General features: G+C 38.3%; 1 protein-coding gene across 3 annotated transcripts in view; it reads right to left on the reverse strand.

Moving 5' to 3' along the window:
* LOC118221040 (acid-sensing ion channel 2-like) overlaps positions 1-22060 on the reverse strand; it is a 363912-nt gene that overhangs the window by 37063 nt on the left and 304789 nt on the right. For all 3 annotated transcript variants that reach the window (XM_035405639.1, XM_035405640.1, XM_035405637.1), the window contains one exon: positions 645-795. In XM_035405639.1, the coding sequence (XP_035261530.1) occupies positions 645-795 (151 nt within the window). The remainder of the gene's footprint in view (positions 1-644; positions 796-22060) is intronic.

Below are 22060 nucleotides of genomic sequence, written 5' to 3' on the forward strand. Positions count from 1 at the left end.
AATTAATGTCACTTTACTTAAAGTGGTGGAATGAAATTCATTAAACTGCTATTACTAGTAATGAAGAAGTATGTAAGATAAGTCAGGCAATTACTGTATGGCAGAGTTAAGACATCTAAAGACTGAGCCATGATACTTTATTGGAGAAAGCGGTTAGTGCAAGTGGTAACACATAGTTTCAAACATGAATGTAGAATTTTCTCAGTATATTTAGTGCAGATATTCTTGATATATGGACATCTTGAACTTTTAATCATTGTTAGTGTTCGTCAGTGACTCGATGTGACTTCACTGTACTTGGATAAATTAAGATGTATTTCTATAATATATATATATATATCATAACATGTCTGGAATAACATGTTGAAATAATTCATTTAGAGCTGGTTCTATAACCTATTTTGTATACCTTGCCTAACATCTAAAACCTGCATTTATATTAACTTGAACAAACTCATATTCATGTGTTTGTATGCTAATGAAAGAGCTATGCCATTGGTCCCATGTGTACAATTACATATAAATACATCATCAATGCAATGTCAACCACAGCTAAAGTAAAATGAAAACCTACACAGAAGCTTCGGAATCCCCTGCAACATACAGTTACGTAGCTACCTGCTGCCGGTCTCATCCTGTCCTACCTGTCTCACCCCACACAGGCAGGTATTCGTCCTGCTGAATGTCCAGCATGACCTCCAGGCCATTCCCTGTCCCTCCCTTCACCGTAGTGCGCAGGGTCTTCCCTTCTTCAGCCGCATTGAACATGTAGCACTTCCCATACCGGGTGAAAACCTGCAGCAAAAAGCAGAGGGCAAGTGGCAAGTTAAAGGAAATGAAGGAGTGCACAGGTGGAATGATCGCAGACTTCAGTCGCATTTTTAAAATTCCGCTGCGGTAGAAAAGGAATCCAACAAAAATGGTGTCATTTTCTTTTAATCTCGCATTTTTTTTTACAGCACATTCTCTGATTCTGTCCCCTTAAGCGCCATTCATTTTATTCGTATTGATTGAACAGTTGTTAGACTAGACACTTTGCCTTTGGGGCCATAGTGACTGAGTAATACGTTATTTATCAAAAAGTTTTGAAGTCCATTTTTTGTATATTTAACGGCATGGTAGTTATCATTCCAGGTATAGTACCCCGCTATAGTACGTAAGAATACAATATTTTTGAAAATGTATTTTTTATTTTCCTCAAGCCAACTCCCCAACATGTTTAGTTCAGTTCTTGCTTCCATGAATGTGCAATCGATTAAAATAATGGCTCTTCCCATTTTTCAACTCTGCTCTGAATACCTGCTTACCAGCTTGGCAAATAAACACATTTCTTGGTATTGCACTGCAGTTGTAATTTTGAAGCACTTACAGTATACCAGTAAGGCAAAATTAGTCTGCTTGGTCCCTCTGTATATAATTTCTTAAAAGGCTGAAAATATCCAACTGTAACTGCAATTATATGTTTTTATTTAAAAACGTAGAAGAGAAATACAAAAAAAAAGAACAAGGGGTCTGTTATGTTGACAAGTAGTATCACTATATACAGTAAAAATATCAAAAAGAAAAAACAATAAAAAAAAATTCTTGACATTTCTTGTTTTTGGGACCCAAAATATCTATCCAGCCAGGATTTCAAAATTCCTAAAATATTCGGTTATGTTTTGTTCATTTCATATATCATAATATAAACAAACAAATAGCCTAGTATTATGTTCATAACGCCCAATCACCCCATCCTCCTTTTTTTGAAATCCAGTATATGGTCGCCTTAATCAAATGTATAAAATTCAAAGAGGAAAAAACAACAGGATGATTTTCAGATGCAACAATATGATGCAGAGTGCTGTCCAGCTCTACCCTTTGTTGAGATTTCCCCTGCCCAATCATTTGAGTAGCCTCTCCATTGGTTTTCACCCTGAGTATTACCTCTGACACAAATACAACAGCTTTCACAATAAAATTACAAATGGCATGAATGGATATTTTCTCACTGTGTCTTCACAAAACTGATAAACCAAGACATACTGTATGCAACTGAATTATGTGTCCTCACCTCAAGGTGTCCTGGCCTAGTGGACTTAGCAGACATTCCATTCTCCTTTGATGAACATATAAAATAAACTAATAGGTGGAGAATGTAGGTAGGTAATAATACAGAAAATGCACATTTCTTAGGCTAATAGGCTGTAGTCAGTGCTAGGGGAATGAGGCATTGAAAGAATAAACCGTGATGGTATTCTGCTCCAGTAAATGGCAGACACAGTAATGCACAAACATGAAATCTACAAGGAAAGAATTATCATTGCAACTAGAGAACCATTATAGCAGAACAAGGCAATGCACAAGCTGCCACAAAGAACTATATGCCTGGCTGACTGTGATATTGTGGAGCAATGACTAGAAATCTAACAAACAAATCAAACCTTTCACAGATCCGGTTCTGCTTATTTTCAGTTTCAGTAAATGTCACTATCAAGTCAAACTCCTTCCACAAGTTAATGCCAGTGACCTGACTCGCAATTTAGCTTCGTAGCACCATATTTGTTCTCGCGTATTTGAAGATTGAAAATGTCTGCCCTCTTTTATGACAGGGCCAGTGATCTGTCTCTCCGTTGGCTTGACAGGAGCCTCTGTGCGGGAGGAAACTGACTTTCCAGGAAGACCTCTGTCAATCACTCTTAGAGCGTTTATCGCTCCGGCATCACTGAGGATCCCGAGTATGCCAGATTAGCACAGCTGAAAGGAAGGCAAACGTCATCTCAAACTGGCTGAGCTATGAGTGATTATCGCTTGAGAGGTACATCAACAGCCTGAACTAATTTAACATGGGAAAAGGGTAAATATTACGCATGGTCAGCGCTGATCCAGCTATCATGCAAGACTAGGCAGAACGCAGGCTTCAAAATTGCACAGGAAAAATTAAGTAGAAATATGAAAAACAGATTATGCATTCCTTACAGTAGCTAGTTTAGCTAGCCTGCACACATTCTGCTTTGTTGCATCAAACGTGGAATACTGGCTGTTGCTGTTCATGCCATGGCTACATGTGTGCTTGGCAAATTATCAGTCAGCAGCAACAGCACAGAAAGAGGATCTATAGAAATGGTATAAGCCAAGTGACCAATACAAGCCAAGGCTGGAGTGCCTAATGTATTCAGAACTTTATTTTGCGGATTCCTGCCCTCAAAAAAACTAGCACTGAAGTATTAGTTACCATAAACATGTACATTTTAGGCAGAGCAATGTACAGTTACTCCAACATTTCAAGTAACAATTAATGAGAGTGCAGTGCTCAGGCTATACAGTAAGACACCAGTGGTAATCCTTTGTCCCTATAACTAACAAGTGGAAAAGAAGGTTGTGAGGTTTTTTTTTTTTGGGGGGGGGGGGGGGGGGGTTAAGGAAATATAGGATGGGTAGGAGACGATGTGGAGGAGGGAATGGGAATCAGGGTGGAGAACAACTGGTAAGACAAAGTTATGGACGTTATTTCTTGACATCACAAATTTTCAGTGCATTCCTTGCTTTCAAAGATCTTGAAAATGACCGAAAATGACCCATAAATTGAGAGATGTCTGTGTAGAAAAGAGCTGGAGTAAAGTTAACTAGGGGAATTGATTTTCACAGGGACAAATGAAACAGAAAATGCTTCGATTCTGTACAATGAAATCATGGGGACAAGCAGGGAACATACCGTAACACCACTATATTGGAGTGAACAGGCTAAATGAACTAGCAACAATTTCATTCAATTACAAAATGTGGCAAAGTAAATGCTTTTTTAGTGCAGAAGGCCAGGCCTGGCAGTATGAACATATTGTACTTATCTTGTCTGGAACTGTTTGAAAGTTGAATTCTAACTGAATGCAGGTAATATCCTGTATTTGCAGAGAATGCTCTAAGAATGGAAATACAAACCATACCTATCAATTTGTCAGATGTACATTATATCAGCTGTGCAGCCTGACACTGATAATGGACATAGCATACTGCATCTGATCAACAAAATGGCAATTTAACCTGTATATAATAAAGCTACAATATAAGCTATTGCCAGGACTGGCGACAAGCAGCATATTGTGAATCCCTGGATCTCTCAGTTCTGCTTTTTACTCAGAAAGGGGGATTCTCAGTCAGATAGAGCCTTCATATGCCTTCTTCCACCAATGGTAGAAAGAAGACAGAAGTCAAACAGTTCAGGCTGATGGCCCTGATTGGCGTTTATTAACACAATGATTGAGTGTTGTGATAGACAACATGAATGCTCAGAGGTGCCTGATGACTGAAAGAGATTTTTTGGGCTGAGTCATATAGTCAAAATATAACATCATGATATTATTCATATTATTGACAGTATTTTATAGTGTTTGATTTTGAAATAGAAATTACACAAAAGTAAACAAAGGAAAAAAATAAGGATCAATCAAAATGCAGTAATACTCAACTATTTTTTATTAGGAACATGAACGCTTGAACGGCGTGCAACATTGAATAACATTCAAAAATTGTATAGAGTAGTACACATCAAAAACCCGAATGTGCATCCTGCAGATGTTAGTAAATGGACTGCATTTATATGATGCTGTTATCCACAGCACTTTATAATTGATACCTCTCATTCACCCATTCACATGCACACTCACACACCAACAGTGAAAGGCTGCCATGCACGGTACCAATCAGCTCGTTGGGAGCAATTAGGGGTTAGGTGTCTTGCTCAGGGACTCTTCGACACGCCCAGGGTGGGGGATTGAACCAGCAACTCTCCGTCTGCCAGACAACCATTCTTACCTCCTGAGCTCATGTCGCTATGAGCTATGCATAGCAAAAAAATATATTTAAAAAACTTTACTTCTAGGTTTGGAGTTAAATAGGCTGACCAGATGTTCTCTTTTTAGAGACATATGTCCTTTTTGGGAGCGAGAATTTCTGTCCAGGCAGGATTTCTAAATTCCTAAAATGTCTGCTTAAGTCTTGCTCGTTCCATAGGCTGTATATAAACAAACAAATAGCGTAGCATTATGTTCATAATGCCCACCTACCCCCGCCCCTTTTTTGAAATCCAATATAGGGTCAATCTTAATTAATGTAAAAATGTTCTTTCAGGTAGGGCTGGGCAATAAACCATATCAACAATAATCAAATGTGTTGAATGTCAGCTCCCTGAACAGCCTAAAATGTAGGCCTGCACGTGAATTCCAACCAGCTACTCTGCCAAAGCAATGTCAACACTCTCAAAGAACTAGATCTATCTAAAATTTTACATTTTCAAGACACATTTTCAGTACATACAAAGTACAAAAATGCAACTGTTGCTCATGCAATCAAAATAAAAAGGGATATGATTACGCTGACATCCTTTTATTTGTGCAATATAGCTGTGGTTAAGTAGCCATTTAGCTAACCCAAGGGTACCACAGTGTTGTTTTTGAACTATTCCAAAAAAAAGAGAAAGCAATGTCATATCACTTTTTTAATGAAACGGCACCATTTTCATTAAAAGCAGACAATTTACCTCAAATTTATGTTGCAAAATGTATCATACTGTCAGGGGTGAGTTTTACATGGGGGGGGGGGGGGGGCATTTGCTCCCCAGCCCCTACCTCCACCCACTGCCACAATAAATATTAATTTGTGGGAAAATTAATCGGTTCCACCAGAGCCAGCTATGGGTATTAAAGATGCAGACGCATGCTAGCCTCATCCATTCTCACCTGCGATAGCTGGCGTATGACGTATTGAACAATACGTATAACTTTATAATAACCATATAATACAATCTGAACAATGCAAACAACTATTTTTAATATGCTAATACTAATAGCATAGTATTCATGTTATCTTTCTCCCATACGAGCACAAACTTCCTCACAAAAACCTGTGGCGTACAATTTCAATGGGGTGATTTTTAAAGACTGAAACCGCGCATATACAATCGTCTGATTGCAACCTGTAGTACTGAGCCTACTGGTTAGAAGGTACCCACTGAGCAATTTGAATGGGGTGATTTTTTTAAAGATTGGGCTCCATAAAACGGAATGATATTTGGTGTAATGAGTGGACTTGTTGACTGGACTCCAGCAGCATGCCTTTCAAAATAAAAGTACATGGGGGATGTATTTTTTTCTCGGTACAAGTATAGGAAGGGACAGGTTTAACTGTTTCCAGTATTGGGGTGGGGGGAGGCATATGTCTCCCCTGTCCCTCTGCTTCCTACACCCCTGCATACTGTTGCAATGTGCAATTTTTAATATTTATTGGATACAAATAATAAAATAACATTGACAACACTACTGCAAAACTATATATTGTTGCATGAATTCATTCCGGTATACCAAAAAATGCAGTGTACTACCCAGCCCTAGGCAGTTTTCTTCTGTAAGCCCTAGATACAGAAACAGATGCACGTCCCAAATACATGGCACGGTACACAAGGCAACACATTTAAAACAGATGTCTGTATTTGTCAGATTCCTTTTCAGATGTGTTTATTTCTCAAAGACCAACCAAATTTCAACCCTATGTTGTTTGTATTACTTCAGATGTTGAAAGCTCTGCTGTTATAATCCACTTAAAGAGAGTACAAACAAAAAAGATTTAGACTTAATCACAATCGTACTGAATAAATATACCCCCTCCAGAAACTACTGAGGAGCACATTGTTATTTTACAGAACCCCAAAACTGATCACTTAGCATAAAAAAGCAAAAGAAGAAAAAACATTTAGTACTATGACAATTCCAGAATGACCTCAATCTGTTTTGTGTTCTAATTTCACAGTGTATTAATCTTTTCAGCAAACAGGGGATTGTCTGAGTTTAAAGAGAAATAAAACATATTGCTCTTTTGGGACTTTAAATAGTCTAGTTTTCCACTATAAAAGCCATTCCCTTTCTTTTTATTACTATGAGAAATAACAATATTAGCATCATTTTCTTTCTGGTAAGCATTTCCTCTTGCAGTTTTATAGAACGGGATGTTTTATTTTCACTAATGTGAAAGGCAGCCAATATTATCTAACTCGTGGGATTTTCCTACATAGAACGTCTTCTATTCCCACCACTAAGTAAGCCTTCTGAACACAAATGTGGCAATATGACAGGGTGGCTATAGAGCTGAAATGGAACACCTAGGGTATCACCTATGCTGCATTCCACTGTTAGACTGCGATCAGATGGTACTTAGCCTGCAATGCTTCAGAAAATATCCAGCTACATAAACTGACAGATCATAAACCCAAAAGCTTTTGATTCAGCAGTTCCATTCCAACTGAATCTTAATACTGAACCTTTGAAAACATTCATGGAATCAGACTCAGAAATGAATATGAAACACCTATAAACAAAAATATCTTGTTTTTTTTTTCAAATGCTAAATGTCATGAGGTATGCACAGAAATAAGAAGAAGCAATTAGCCAACATTGTCGACAGATAACATTTAATTTGCATACCAGCAAGCAGAGTGGGCACAACTGATCATGATATCAGAAAAAACATAGCATGTGCCAATGTCAATATTCTTTGATAGAAATCTGAGAGGAGACATTGTAATGAACAAACAGACCTTTTTGGTCTTTCTTGAACATAAACAAAACTTTACAACTTGACACAGGGTATGAATAATCATGAAGGGTTGTGACCAATGCCGATACTATAGCAGTGGCACACCTATTCATTAGTATCCATAAACTGTAAAACAGCACCAGAAACTCCTATCTTGACCACAGTAGTTATGAAGTAGAAGACAGAAGGATTGCAGAAGTTGACCACTGACCATTTGGGTAGTCTGATGAATGTCTGGTAACACTAGGGGTCCTTCCAACAGTGCTTTAGTTTAAAGCTACAGTAAAGCATTCTATTATTATTCTTGCTTAGACAGTAGAGCTTCTCTGGCTTTTGATTGGCTGCACAAATCATAAAAGGTCCTATTTTACAGCAGCAGCAAGGTCAGGGAAAATAGCAGATTTTATGTTTCAATGAAACAGTTTCCCATACACTTCGTCCATTTCGTTTCTGTCCGTCTCATAATGGCAGTGGAAAATGGTTTTGATTTATCTCCTGTACTCCTGATTTGTTGATAAGTTTTCTTTTTTTTTCTGAACAGCACTCAGTGTTTTTATTGCCGAGTGCTTCATGGCTCACACATCCCTGAAACTACAAACAGACAAATAATTGTTTGTGTTTCTGTCCCTTGAGTATCCTTCAGCTGTCTCCTTTCTCTGCAACATTGCAAGAACCTCCAGCAATCAAACTACCTCACCCAATCAATTTTTGTATCTCCAGATGCAAAAAATGATGCTAAAAATGTACATTCCATTGTCCCCATCCATTATTACTACACACAAATTCATGCGTCCAATTCTACAAATCCAAAATCCATCTTCTCATATTTAACCCCAGTTGCATTACAGTTATGCCCTCACTATATTGAATATACACCATCAGTAATCTCAGCAAGAGAGAATGATTTATTTTTGAAAACGTGGACTGATTTATTTATTCTTATGTTTCATCAAGCAATTAAGCTAAAAAGGTATGGGTCAATATCACTGCTATTTATAGTAATGGTTTAATTGCCAGTTCCCTACAGATTGCAGAAATGGGATTTGACTATTCAGCAGGCACATTGAATGGTAGGCTTCCTGTCAAGCAGTGTTCAATATCCCATAATGAGGGTTACAGAGAGGCAGAAATTCATCCGCTACAGAGAGGCAATGACGTGTGGCAACGGAATCTATCAAGTATTTTTACACCTTTCCAATAAAGGGGCCATCATACTCAGGATAAACGCTCCACATATCTGAGAGCTTTTACTTTGACAGCGAAGTTGCCCATCTCTTGTCAGACAAGAAAATCACCTGGCCAGGTCTGTGGTGCTGTTTTACATTGACCTGTGTGTGACTGTTTTTACAGCTCAGATAAAGATGAAACTGCTTTTGTCATACCCAGAGCAAGGACACAGTCTGTAGCTTCAGCATACAGCAGATATTAAATGCATGTTGATTATTTCACTTGAACTCTGCAATGATTTACTCAAAAGTGTATTTTCATAATGCAAAAAAAACACCAGGTTGCTACCAGAGGAGCACAACAATGCAGAAATAAGTACCGGAAAGCCAACTTAAGAGAAATGGCACAAGTTGCCCGGTATGCAGTTTTCTGTTATACTACAGCTTAAGTGAGCTTTGCATGGCAATGGATGATTTAAAATACCACAGTGGCGGACTCTGGCAATGAGCTTGGGTGGTTAATCTAATTGGGACATGCACTGTATTTTAAAAGCACTTCATACACTTCTTCTACATTTTTAGTTTAAAACCCTCAGCTGGCCCTCTTACCCAGAGCAAATTACATAGCTTATATTCTTTTTGAATAAAATCCATTCATACTGCCGGATACTTTACTTGAAGCAATTCAGGTTAAGTACCTTGCTCAAGAGTACAATGCAGGGTCCCAGCTGGGAATTGAGTCTGTTCCCTCAGAGTACAAAAAAATCCCATTTCCCCAAGCATTAGGCTACACTGCCGCTCCTGCTCATGTGGGGACTGACGTCACGCAGGATAATTAGAAAGCATGGACTGAGAAAGACAGAGCCAGCTTGAAACCGTTCATCAGAACATCCCCGCAATTGGGCTCAGGAGCATTCACATAATTTACAGTTCGCAGGACAGCCATCGCTGCTGCCGATGCAACGCTTGTCCTCATCTCGAAAAATACTCCCAGCGTAACAATGACTGATATCCAGTCATTTTTTTTTAACCTGCTTCAGCAGGTAAAAAAAAAAAAAACTTTATTATGTGGCGATGTACATCTGTCTCTGATCCGCTGTCATTGTCCACGACGTGATACATCCGGGGTATAATGACATTTAAAGACCTCAAGCTGTGGCCCTGTGCTCGCGTCTGCAGAATGAACTCATCAATTACACTCAGCCAATACGCTGCCGCTCAACGATCCCTTCGCTTACGCCCGGACACTAAAACTTTCCCATGCCACGGCATCGTAGGTGCCAGGAACTAACCCGGGAATTAGCTGTTAAAATGGTATTTGGCACAACACCAGTATTACTTCTTTCATTGTGGTGGTAACAGTGATAACTGAGGGGCTTGCTGACATGCTGAAGAGCCGCCTTGGCTTAGATACTCAGTGTTGGGACATGTTTAAAAAAGAACAAAATATAAACTGATTTATTAGAGCTTTTGTTTATATGGGGAAAAAAAAAAAACTTAATGTACATAATAACTTACATTTTAGAACTTGTATTCAAATCAATAGAGCTGAAATAGAAAGCAGGGCACCATTTGTTAAATGAACAAGTTTAATTTCTCACATGTCTACCATTTCCTGCAAGCACCGCTTAGACCTAATGTAGTATTGATATAAAAGGAGCATTTATTTCTCTATAAATTCATATTAAACTAAGCTGGAAGTGCCACACACAGTTGTTGTGGTCATGAGGATGCATACACACACACACACACACACACACACACACATTTAATTTGTATCAAGTGGATATGGAAGCCAGTCAACTACACATAGAGCAATGTATGTGATTTAATAAGACGAGGACAACAGCACATAGGCATGAGTATGGCATTGAACTCACACTTTTCAGACGTGCTGCTTAGATGGTAAAATAATGACCATTCCAATCATTGTCTCTTTGCTGTCTTGAAGATGGTGATGACATACATTTGGGTGCTTAGAATAAGCATACCAGTCAAGAGTTTTACATAGCTTACCTGTGCGTTAGGTCTCTGGACATCCATGGTTAAAAATAGTAGGTATCAAATTGCGTTATGTGCTCTGTGGGCCACAACAATACCAAAGGAGGATAGATAAAATATTGGCACCACTTAAGATGCTGACTGCTGATTGTAGTTCGACTTTACCTTAACTCATTTGCTATTTTTAAGTACCCAGATGTGCGTTGCGGAAAACTGAATTTAAAATTTTAAGAACTGAATCAGAATTTCAGAGCTTACAGAATTAGAATTTTTTTAACTTGAAATTTTAACTTGAGAGAAGAAAATGTAATGCAATGAAGACACCATTACATTAATTTTCAAGTGGTGAAATGCAAATTCAAGTTGTGCAATTCAAATTTAATTTAAAATCTTATAATTTAGTTTAAACATTACAAAATTCATTTTTTTTTATTTTTATAATTTCTAAAGAAGTTGTATTTCCGAACCAATACAAATACAATTTCTTACTGGTCCATTGATGCCTATAAAAGTTGTGTTCGTTGTATTGTGATATCTTAATTGCCATTGCCATGTGTGCCAGTTGTTTTTCAGCTCTTTGGGTATAACTGTCCCTTCATGTTGCGTCTCAGAACAAACATCATACTACTCTTCAATGTGTATAATATTAATCGTGATTGTTTACTGGATAACTGCACAAAAATAAGCCGCAAGCATTTGACAAGGTGTGGAGGTTTGCCACAGATCCTTACTGCAAGTTCACCCCACACTTAGTTTCCAGACTATGTTCAGACTTTGTTTAAGCTGCTGCCTTGAGGTGCAGGGCTCCTTGTAATGTTGTCATGAACAGGATAACACCATATGAGGTGTGCTACCAGGACAGAAATAGCTGGCTGCTAAGTTTCGTTCAAAACCAAAGGCTGGATGAAATCCAAATGTGTAATCCGTAGCCTGCATTGCAAAGTAAACATCCAATGTTGGCTGTCTGGGAAGTTTTTCTTATTTTGTGATTTGTTCTAGAAATCAGCACCTTTCAAAGGGAGAACCTGGTGTGCATGTGAGATTGTACTTCAATAGGATGCCAGCAAATTGCTTTGGCAATACTTGCTGACGCTACCCGTGTGAAAGAAATGCCTTTGACTCAAGAGTTAGAGAAGACATGAAGCAATGAGATAGGTCTAAATACTGAGCAACTGGTGGACTGGACCTACAAATTAAACAAGGTAACTAGCAAGTGAGATCACATGCAGAGATCAAGTTATCCATCAAGTTAATCCATCAATATCTCGCAAACAATCAGTGGTATAAAACGCTGTGGCATCTATGAGTATCTGATTAAATGAGTAACTAGCCAGTTTTTCCTAAAGTGAAAATATGAATGCATCACTGCATTTTCAACTTTTATATTTAAATTAATTCAAATATAGAATGTAGTACAACATGTTTTGTGAATACACTCTATGTCAACTGCAATAAATGTCCATTTGCCTTATCATCACTCAACAGAGCTGTATATTTAAAGCATGCTTCTTTTCATCACATGTGGAAATTTTCATTCACATGTGAAAAATCCAGTCGCATGCAAAAATGTCCAGTTCAAATGTGACATTTTCTTTTCACATGTAAATATTTTAATTTGCTTGTGAAAATGTTAAATTCACATGTGAAACTGTGATTTTCACATGAGAAAAAGGCAAATTTCATGCAAATTTTCGTAAGGTATTCAGAAGTATATTTCCCATCGTGCTGCATATGATCCAAATGTAGATTTCCTGGTGTATAAATGACTCAGGATAGTGTTCTGCTAGTGTGAGCCAGGACTGAGGATTCAGGATATTCACCCTTAGTAACAGTACAAATCTCTCAACAAACATCTTTAATCTGCGGACAACATACAGTAGAAATATGATGCTGTCAGTCTGAGAAGATCGCATTTATATCCCATAGTAAGCAAGGAATATACAAGTAAGCTAATCCCATTATCCCTGAATGTGTTTTGTTGTGCCCTGTATACTGCTCCAATGGAAAAACTAGCCGATGACAGTAATTCTTACTGTGGTTTCCTGAGACAGTTTTGTGGTTCTTTTTGCCCTGCAGTTAGCACCGTTATTAATCATAGGTATATAACCTGAGGTAGGAACAGTGGCAGTAACTGTGCTATAGATGCATATTTTTTGTGAGTGAGAGTGCTTTAAAAATCCCAAGAACGCATTTGGCCTGTTGAAACTGGAGTCAGCAAAATGCGGATCAGTAAGAGTCTGGGGTAATATAATTCAGCCAAGATGTACACATTCTAATGGTATTATAGTATTCACAAACACACACACACACATACACGCACGCACACACGCACATTCCTGTGTGTGCAGGAAGATCACACACTTAATGAAAATTATTTGTCAGAAATTATTGACTCATAAATGAAATCATAAGTGCCTCTAGTCTACAATATCCAGAGACTCCTCATATAAACTGTTTCTGTTCTTAATGAAGCCTTATCTCCCCTCTGTATATTCACAAGCTCACCACGGGATTGAAATATGCTGATGTGGGTGTGTGTGTGTGTACAGATATATTTCATATACAGCATATATATATAATCTGCTCTATTTGTGCTCCTATTGACCACCAGAAAACTAGGACAGGCAATTTATTTGGACATTTTTTCTGGTTTTTCTCCCTAATGTGTGTGTGTCTAACCATGTGTTTCTGCATGCATGTGTGTATTTATGGTATTTATGGGCTTTAGTTCTGCCTTCACTACATCTCTTGGGGTTTTTTAACAGCTTCATTCTTGTCTTCATTGTGAACTGTCTTTCTTGTGTAGTTATGCGCCTAAGAACAAACCAACCAAACACAAAAAACATATAAAAGTTTTATCAAAAATAAGAGAAATAAGAGATTGCAAGGGATTCATTAGTTCTCTTAGCATCATGCATTGGCAACAGAAAAGCTGTAAATGGATGAGTTGCTGTCTCAAGAATGGGAGTTTACAGAGATAGTGTATGGTGAAGCCCACCCTGACTGCCCCTGCTGTGATTTTAATGCATCACGGACATTATTCCCATTGTCTGAAAGTCAGAACGCGGAAATGATGGGTCACTTAGGCCCGCTCAGCAGAATCGGGTACCCATCTGGAGCAATGCATCAATACCAACTGTGGATCTCCACTGGTACAATAAACCACGTACAATAAACCAAGTCTCGAGCATGATATAAAAACAATCCATAATTCATAGGGGCTGAGAGTCAAATGTCACCGTGCATAAATATGACTCACCCAAAAGAAGGTGTAATGGCTCATAAAAGATAAAACAACTGAGCAGCGGCCCCACTGTGTTAATAACACAAAATAACCAAAGCAAACAAAGCAATCTCTTTCACTGCCTCGAATGCAGCTTGAGTTAGCATATGCTGATGTAAGCCTTTGAAATGCTCAGAGCAAAAGCCTTATCTGCTTTGATCTGTGTGTCTGTCTGATACGGACTCGTAAGCAGGGTGGCAATTTCAGATGGCTCCCCGACGCACGGTCAGTTCATCTAAATTAATCCTGAGAGAAACAAAGAAGAGAATGCCTAAGGAGCAATTACATCCTGTCGTTCACTTTCGCAGTCATTCGGAGGGAAAAGGTTGAGGCTCTAATAAGATTGGAGGCTTTTGGCAGACTATCGACATCTGTGGCATTACAGGGATTAAAAAAAAAGCCTGCCAAGCAGCACTGCGAAACTCCCGACATGCTCAATGCTGCAGTGTCTGACCGGCTGAGTGACCGCCCTGTTCACAGCTTACGGGGAATAAATGTTGCGTTTCAGTTTCGAAAGAGACGCCAAATTGTACGTGTACTTGCAGGGTAAGGCAGTGGATTCAATGTTCAGGAGTGACTACATTTCTAATCAGCAAGGTCTCATACAGTGCCCTCATATTATTGGCACCCTTGATAAAGATGAGAAAAATAGGCTTTGTAATTTAAATTCATGTAATGAGCTATATTGTACGTTCAAAAGAAAAAGTGAAATTATATTCATTGACATTTATACAATTGCTCAAAGAAAAAGTATTTTCTAAAAAGAAAAAATGTTATTTTCCAAAAATCAGAGCTGTCCCTAAACTTATAGGGGCCTAGCAAGAAAATAATTGGAGGGTCCCTCCAAAACATTGGCACCTTCTGATTCTTCTGCTGTGGAAGGAAGACGAGCAGGTGGGCCCTGGGCACAGCATCTGATCTGCCTAGCGGGAGGGATGGCTCTGGCAAAAAGAAAGGTGTCAAAATCTTTGCCGTTATTATCCTTCCAAAAGGGAGTGTGCAGAAGGGACTGAAAACAGGGGGTCGTTATGTCATTTCAGGACATAAAATTACTGCTAAAAATGAGCTTTTTAACAGAACAACTGTATTAAAGTATAAAAGAATATAATTATCCCATTTTTGAGCATCTAATGTAGCTCATTACCTGTGTTGTTTATTTTAGTCATATTTTCCCTTTTTTGCTTGTCATCAAGGGAGCCAATACTTGGAGGGCACCGTAGTGACACTTGAGGGTACATGTTACCTGTTAAATGCTCACTGGGGCCTTATAGCTGTATCTGTGTGCCACATGTCTAAAGGTCTTGAACTCCATAAGATACCTTTCTACTGTTCTTCAGAATTGCAGCGCATTCAAATTTAATCACCTTCGTAGAATGTGTGGACGAGTAAGTCAAATGTCAGCTTACCTACAGAGAAATGCATAGACAGGTGGATCAGAGCACTACTCGCATTCCCAGTATATGGAAACATATTGACTTGGCATGACATTTACAAAATCGCCATAGTGACATTACAAATAATGTCATTCCTTCCGTGGCTATGAAAACTGCAGTAATGGAGGAAATATATTTACTGAACAAGCGAGGTCATTTTTATATGACCCTTGGCCTTTTGGGTTTTAATTCTTCCCTCAAGCTCAATCCTGCAACACTTCTGTAGATCATAAAACTATACAGCTCCACTGAAACTAATGAACTGAATGAATAATGTATTTTCAGGGCTGTAGTTAGATTTAAGGATTTTACAGCAAGTGGGTTGTGGCCGCTTTTGACCTATTTTTATTTTTATTTATTTATTGCAACCACACTGCAGATGTTTAGCTAATCATTATGCATACTGTATATGGTGCAAATGGAACTATTACTATGGGAATTGTTTGTATAGATCAATCTAGTTGTTTATGGGAAATTATTTATCAGTTTGACCATGCTTGGAAGACACTATTCTTGCTTTGCTGGAGATTATTTGCAAAGAGGCTTACGCATTAGTTACCGTTTGGATAACAAAGAATACTTTTCAGTTTGAAAGAAATACATTTCAGTCAGAGAACTTTAAACATGGGAAACCTGTCACTCAGAACGAATAGCCAAAAAGCATATGAGCCTATTGATGGCATGGGGCGGGGTGTGAGAAATACTCTACGCCCCAATGAATGGAGGTGGGGAGCTGATGGAAAAAGGGTGAGGGGGAAACTGAAGCAATAAAATTCAACCAGAATGAGCCTTCACAGTTGGGTATAATTCAACCATCCCCTGTGTCAGTCATAGGAAATTGGCAGTTAGAGTGACAAATTGTGTAAAGTGATGACACAGCAAGGGCATGCCTGTCAATCCATAGGGTTTGCCCATATAAAATAATTTTTTCTCCATATCTTTGTGATATACAGCGCACAACAATGAGATACAGATATCGAGCTTGATATGGTTTACACAATTTGTGACAAATAGATTAGCCACAAAAGCAAAAAAAAAAAAAAAAGCCTAGAAATGCACTAGTTATTTAGTCTGAAGAATGATTTGTTGTGCAAGCAGCCCTTATCAATCTCTGTTTGGAAAGCAATATAACTACAGGAACAGTGCACGGTCCAAAAGCACTAGCCTGGATTCAATCAACATTTATCACTCACTTTCACTCACAATTAAGTGTATTTGTTTTTTTCTACTCCTCAGCTTGGTACAGCAAGCATTAATGACTTCGTCAACTGTTTGTGGTGAGAAAAGGGGGAACAATCATATGTAGGTGCAAGCTAAGAAGAAAATGTTGATTGAATCCAGACATTTGTTACTATAAGCAATAAAAACACTTCACACAAATTAATATTTTGTTCCCAACTGCAAACATTTGACAGTTGGAGACTGCTTGGAAATCCAATGTAAACTCGTAAAATGTATTTCAACGGCTACCTTCAAGGGAAGAGAACTTAAAACGGCATACATGCTCAAGTAAACATTTTAGTGTCACAAGTTTTAGTAGCCCATTGCAAATGAATTAGAAATGCTGTGTGCCTTTAGCATTAAAGCATTCTATATCTGTCTGTGTGGGTGAAGATGAGCTCATTTGATCATGTTCAGTGCAACTCAGCATGGACCACCAATTTCAAAGTTACGTTGGCACATATCTCATGTGAGAATGTTCATTCTGTATCTTTGATGTGGCTAATTCACACACAGTTGGAAGTGCGTAAAAAGCACTTCAGTTCCTCAAATCAAGACTGGGACCTAAATTAATTAGTGCGGGGAGCTGTTGGGGTGGGGTGGTAAAGAGGGGGCTTGGGAGGGAGGTTGTGGCCTGGTTGATTATATCATGTAGTGTTTGAAATTTAATTAAAATAATTTTATCAATAAATTTGTGTCAGCTATTTCATACATTTAAACCTATTAATTTCAATCTTTTCATATATTTCTTTAAGCAGCTGTGTTTAACACACTGACATTTACAAATTACCTTTCGAATAAATTCAATTATTTGTGTGACAGTATATCCATCATGAGTGGATGTTTCAGTGTTATCTAACTTTGCATTGACAAGCTATTATTATCAAATTTGGCAATATGTGTCGTTGGATTTTTTTATCCTTGATATCATTTGTGAAACATCACCTTTTTGCATGCAAATGAAGTGAAAAGGACTGCTGGGCCACTCAAGGTGATGCGATTTAAATATAAAAAGGGCACAGGGAAAATATTAGCCATTGATAATATGCACAAGCAGGGTGTAAGTTTTTAAAGAATAATGATTTTTTTAAGTGATTAATGATTCTATTCATTATGCATGACTGCATTAGATTAATTCTGATTTGTCATGGCCTGCATTATTAACAGGGGACAGGGTGAGGCATGAGAGATCCAAGTTCATTTCACATTCATATCTCAGGATACTCGAGACTAATGCGCTTCCAACCATGCTGAAAACTCAACGTTAGATATGCAGGGCTGCTTATGCAGACCCATAAATCCTCTGGCAGGAATGACTGACAGTTCTGCCAATGAGAATATAATCAACTTTTTTTCTTCTTTTTACCTCACAAATCATAAGTTCAGTATACACTGAAATGAATGGAAATATCCCTTTTCATGAAAAATTTAATATTTACTCACAGTCGAGAGGAATTTTCCTCTTTGAAGTTATGAATGCTTTTCATTTTTTCTTAGATTTTTAAAATACATTTTTGACTATTTTTCCTTTTCTTGAAATTCAGACCCAATTGTATTTGAAGGCCTATAATCACTGAAACCTCCTCATCGTCCTCTAAAGTGCATACTGTTGTGTGCTGCTTTTTTCATTCCACAGTCATTACATCAGTGGAATACATCTCATAGGTAGTCAGACTAGAGCGAGCTTTTCCCAAATTGAATAGAGGAGTCAATCGTGTGCATTGAGAAGTGGACGACCCAACCAATTTAAAGCCTGGCCATGATATGGTCAGTTATGCTGTGTGGCTGGCCACAGTCTTCATTAGCATGATCAGAATTCGATACCAGCCAGAGGGAGCATCACATACGAAAACTGCCACCCAGAAGCTGTGCTTCGGTGTATTTGTATGTACCAAGACAAAAACAAACTTGGCCTATATTAAACCTAAATATGTACTAATATTACATGTATTTAGACACGAATACAGGCACTTCAAAACAAAAACACAATTTACAGTATCCATGTTTGTTGCATAAACTGATTAACAGGCTAATTTGTATGTTATGTGTTGACTGTGCTAAGAAGTACAGCATTCGCTCCGACTCCATTTTGAACATATTCTCCTCACAGACCTTTGAAATTGCAGGTGTCTGGCATCGAAGACGGTATTTAACAAACCCGCTTTTCAGCGGGAACAGCAGGTGAGTGTTTGTGTTTGCGGCAATCTGTTCGATGCGGCAATGACACAGCCTCTGCAGCGAGAGCCCGCTGCTAGCGTGCCACCTCCTCTTCCCGCTTCTCCTGATCGCTCCCCTGCAGAGCTAATGTCTGTTTCCCCGCCACCTTCTCCTCGCGTCCCATTAAGAGGAGCTACGTTTTTTTCCCACTCGTGTGCCATCTGCGCCCACCGCACCAATGGTGAAGCCTAGGGCACGGGCTGGCGCTAGGAGCTAATCCCGCACACGAAAATAAACAGACTCTGCGGTGTTTGCGTATAGAATATAAACAAAACTAACACAAAATACATGCTAAGAACACAATGTCTGTATGTATAGATGCTATATAGATGCTGCGCCTGCCAGAATTTGCAGAGGATGTTGCAATGGAAAATTGGATTTGTATTGTGATCTGGCATTTGAAACTGTGAAATAAAAAAGCATAAAAGAGTTTCTCCGAAAAAGACGATAAACAAGTATCTCATCAGGATAAAGTTTCATAAACTAAGCCGAGGAAAGATTAACAACTATACAGTATCACACTTGATGGCAAGAAAAGAAAAAACAAACTATTTTTCAATGTGGGGAGTTTTGCCTCCAGTTGTTGAGTTAAGTGGGAGAGCTTAAAGCACTTTGAATTACAGCCTAACAAGAAAGTATAAGGCGAACAAACAAGTTTTATCTATAACAATAAAATGCTTGGATGACAACTGTGGACTTCCATATGCATTTTAATTAAAACTGAGTGCACATGCATATGACTCCTATGATTTTAGCAGGAAGATAGATGTGAGAGATTGGGCTCTCAGCAACGAAAACTCAGATATCTACTGAGACATATGTAGCATGTAAGAACATGGGCCCTTGGTGGTATGTAAACTGACCTTTCTACAGCAGCCAGAACTGTAGAGACATCATATTCTGACAAAGAACGAAGACCTCTGAAATCCCCGCCCCTCCCAGACACCACACTACCATGTTCGTGTAAAGCCTGCATCAATTTGCAATCAACAAGAACTCACTTCACTTTCGCATGATCAAATGGTGACTGAGTACTGTATATTACTTCTTGTACTTCCTATAATTTGCAACACTTCAGTACCATGCTGTAAAAGGGTAAACAATACTGATGTCAGTCTGCTGTTTGTGAGTTGCAACCTCTCACATTTAGCTAGCTTGCTAATTAGTGCACTTATACTAGTTAAATACAAGAAGTTGCAGTGTAAGCCTTTACGGATGGCCATGTTGATCACATATTACAGCTTTTTCCATTAGCCTCTCTCCAGATCTAATGGGATAGTACAAATATAAGATGTATTGTTTTCACTTTGGTTCAATGTTTCAATTCACAAATGTGAAACAGCTACATTTATTTGTGGACCAGAAACATTTATTTGTTGATCTTTTACATTTATGTGTGTAAAAGCTACATTTATTTGTGGATCAGCTGCATTTATTTATATATCTTCTTTATTTATTAATGGATTCATTTTGAGACAATAATACCCCCATATATTTCCCCCACATTTGATTTAATCAAGCACTATGTAATGATCTCACTAAGACTCTCATTTCTTGCATAATTTACTTAGAGAGCTCTCTCTATCCTGTGGTGAGGCCACAATACTTTGCTTGAGGGGACTAAGATTTAACTAGTGTGCTCACCAAGGTAGGGGTGGATTGAGGAATAAAGGGCACAAAGACCTAACAAAAATACAGTTGAAGGCAAAATACCAAACATTTAAAAAATGTGCATGCTGAAGCAATTGGCATTGGAAAAGAACTTACGATTTTAGCTGAAATGAAACAATTGTGCCCCGACATGAAAAGTTCATGGTACCACTGCATGTCTGTGTGCCTGCAGACAAGTATCTTTTATCACACTCTCTCGGCTTAACAGCCAATAGCACAAAAAAGGCACGTGTTCTCTGTGGCTGAGGCTCATTTGGAGAGTTGGTCTCTCACATGATTCTCCGAGACAGACAGAGCTCGGCCATGTCAGAGAGTAATTTTGGCTCTCACAGGTCCCTTTGTCATTTTGTATTACTGTTGGCTGACATCATCAAAATCACTCACTGGAACACTGAAGCCCACAATCCCCGGGACTGAGGAAAGATGTGAGACTATGCTTAAGGGCATGGATCGACATCCATGATGAATTAGTGAGGGGCTGCTCAACACAGACATGAAGTCTGTCTAGATGGCAACAAGAAACAGCATTACAGTTAATTTGTTCAGAAATGACTGTACAGCCATGATACAGAGGTGTTTTGTTTCAGTATTAGTTTGATTCTACATTTGATGCTAAATTATTTACTATTACAGGTAGACTTTGATAGCCTATGCAGAAATGTGCACATGGATGGAGTCACATATTATAGTGTATATACTTGATCATCTAAAATGCCTTGGGCAGGATCATTGAAGTCTTTTGTTTCTGTGAGAGTAAATTCCTGAAAAATGAAAGAAAACACACAGCCCAAGAATACAACATTAGGGTTGGGTGATATACAGATTTTCACACTGTCAAACCATCCTTGAAAAAATACCATGGTATATCGCATACCATTTTTATAATATTCATTAAATTAGTGATCAGTGGCTGGGGTATTTGAACACATGGTATTAAGTACCTTATCTTAACATAAGGTAGCATTACACAATTACAAGACTGCAGCAACTATGTTCCTCTGTATAAACAACGCTATTTCAATAACCAGTTCATATTTATTCTAAATTTAATTGGAGTCAGATTATAAATAGTCCAAGGCTATAAGACCCACACATTATAGTGCAAATGCTATTAGGGTGTCAGTTTCAAACAATCTAAATGCAGGACGGCCAACAGTATGATATTGCTGGGCGGTGTCACGGAAAATAAAATTTTGTACCTTATTGCATTACTCCAAACCATAACACTAAGCTAACAGATGTGAAATTTCACCTGCCTTTTATCCCTGCACCACAAATCATCGTGCTATCGCCATTTAAAACAGTGAAGTTGATTGAACAGCAATTAAAACATTCTGTTGCAATCAAAAATGCTGCCACATTAAGGTGTTGGTAGTTTTATCAACTGCTCATAATTAAGAGATAGTGACTTAGCCAGTGTTCTCATAAATATTTCAAAAGGAGAACCATGCTTGCAGTGAAACAGCTAAAAAACATTATACCATTCAATACACGACTTGCTAGTC

The sequence above is a fragment of the Anguilla anguilla genome, chromosome 2, assembly GCF_013347855.1.
Source record: "Anguilla anguilla isolate fAngAng1 chromosome 2, fAngAng1.pri, whole genome shotgun sequence".
NCBI classification, from domain to species: Eukaryota; Metazoa; Chordata; class Actinopteri; order Anguilliformes; family Anguillidae; genus Anguilla; species Anguilla anguilla.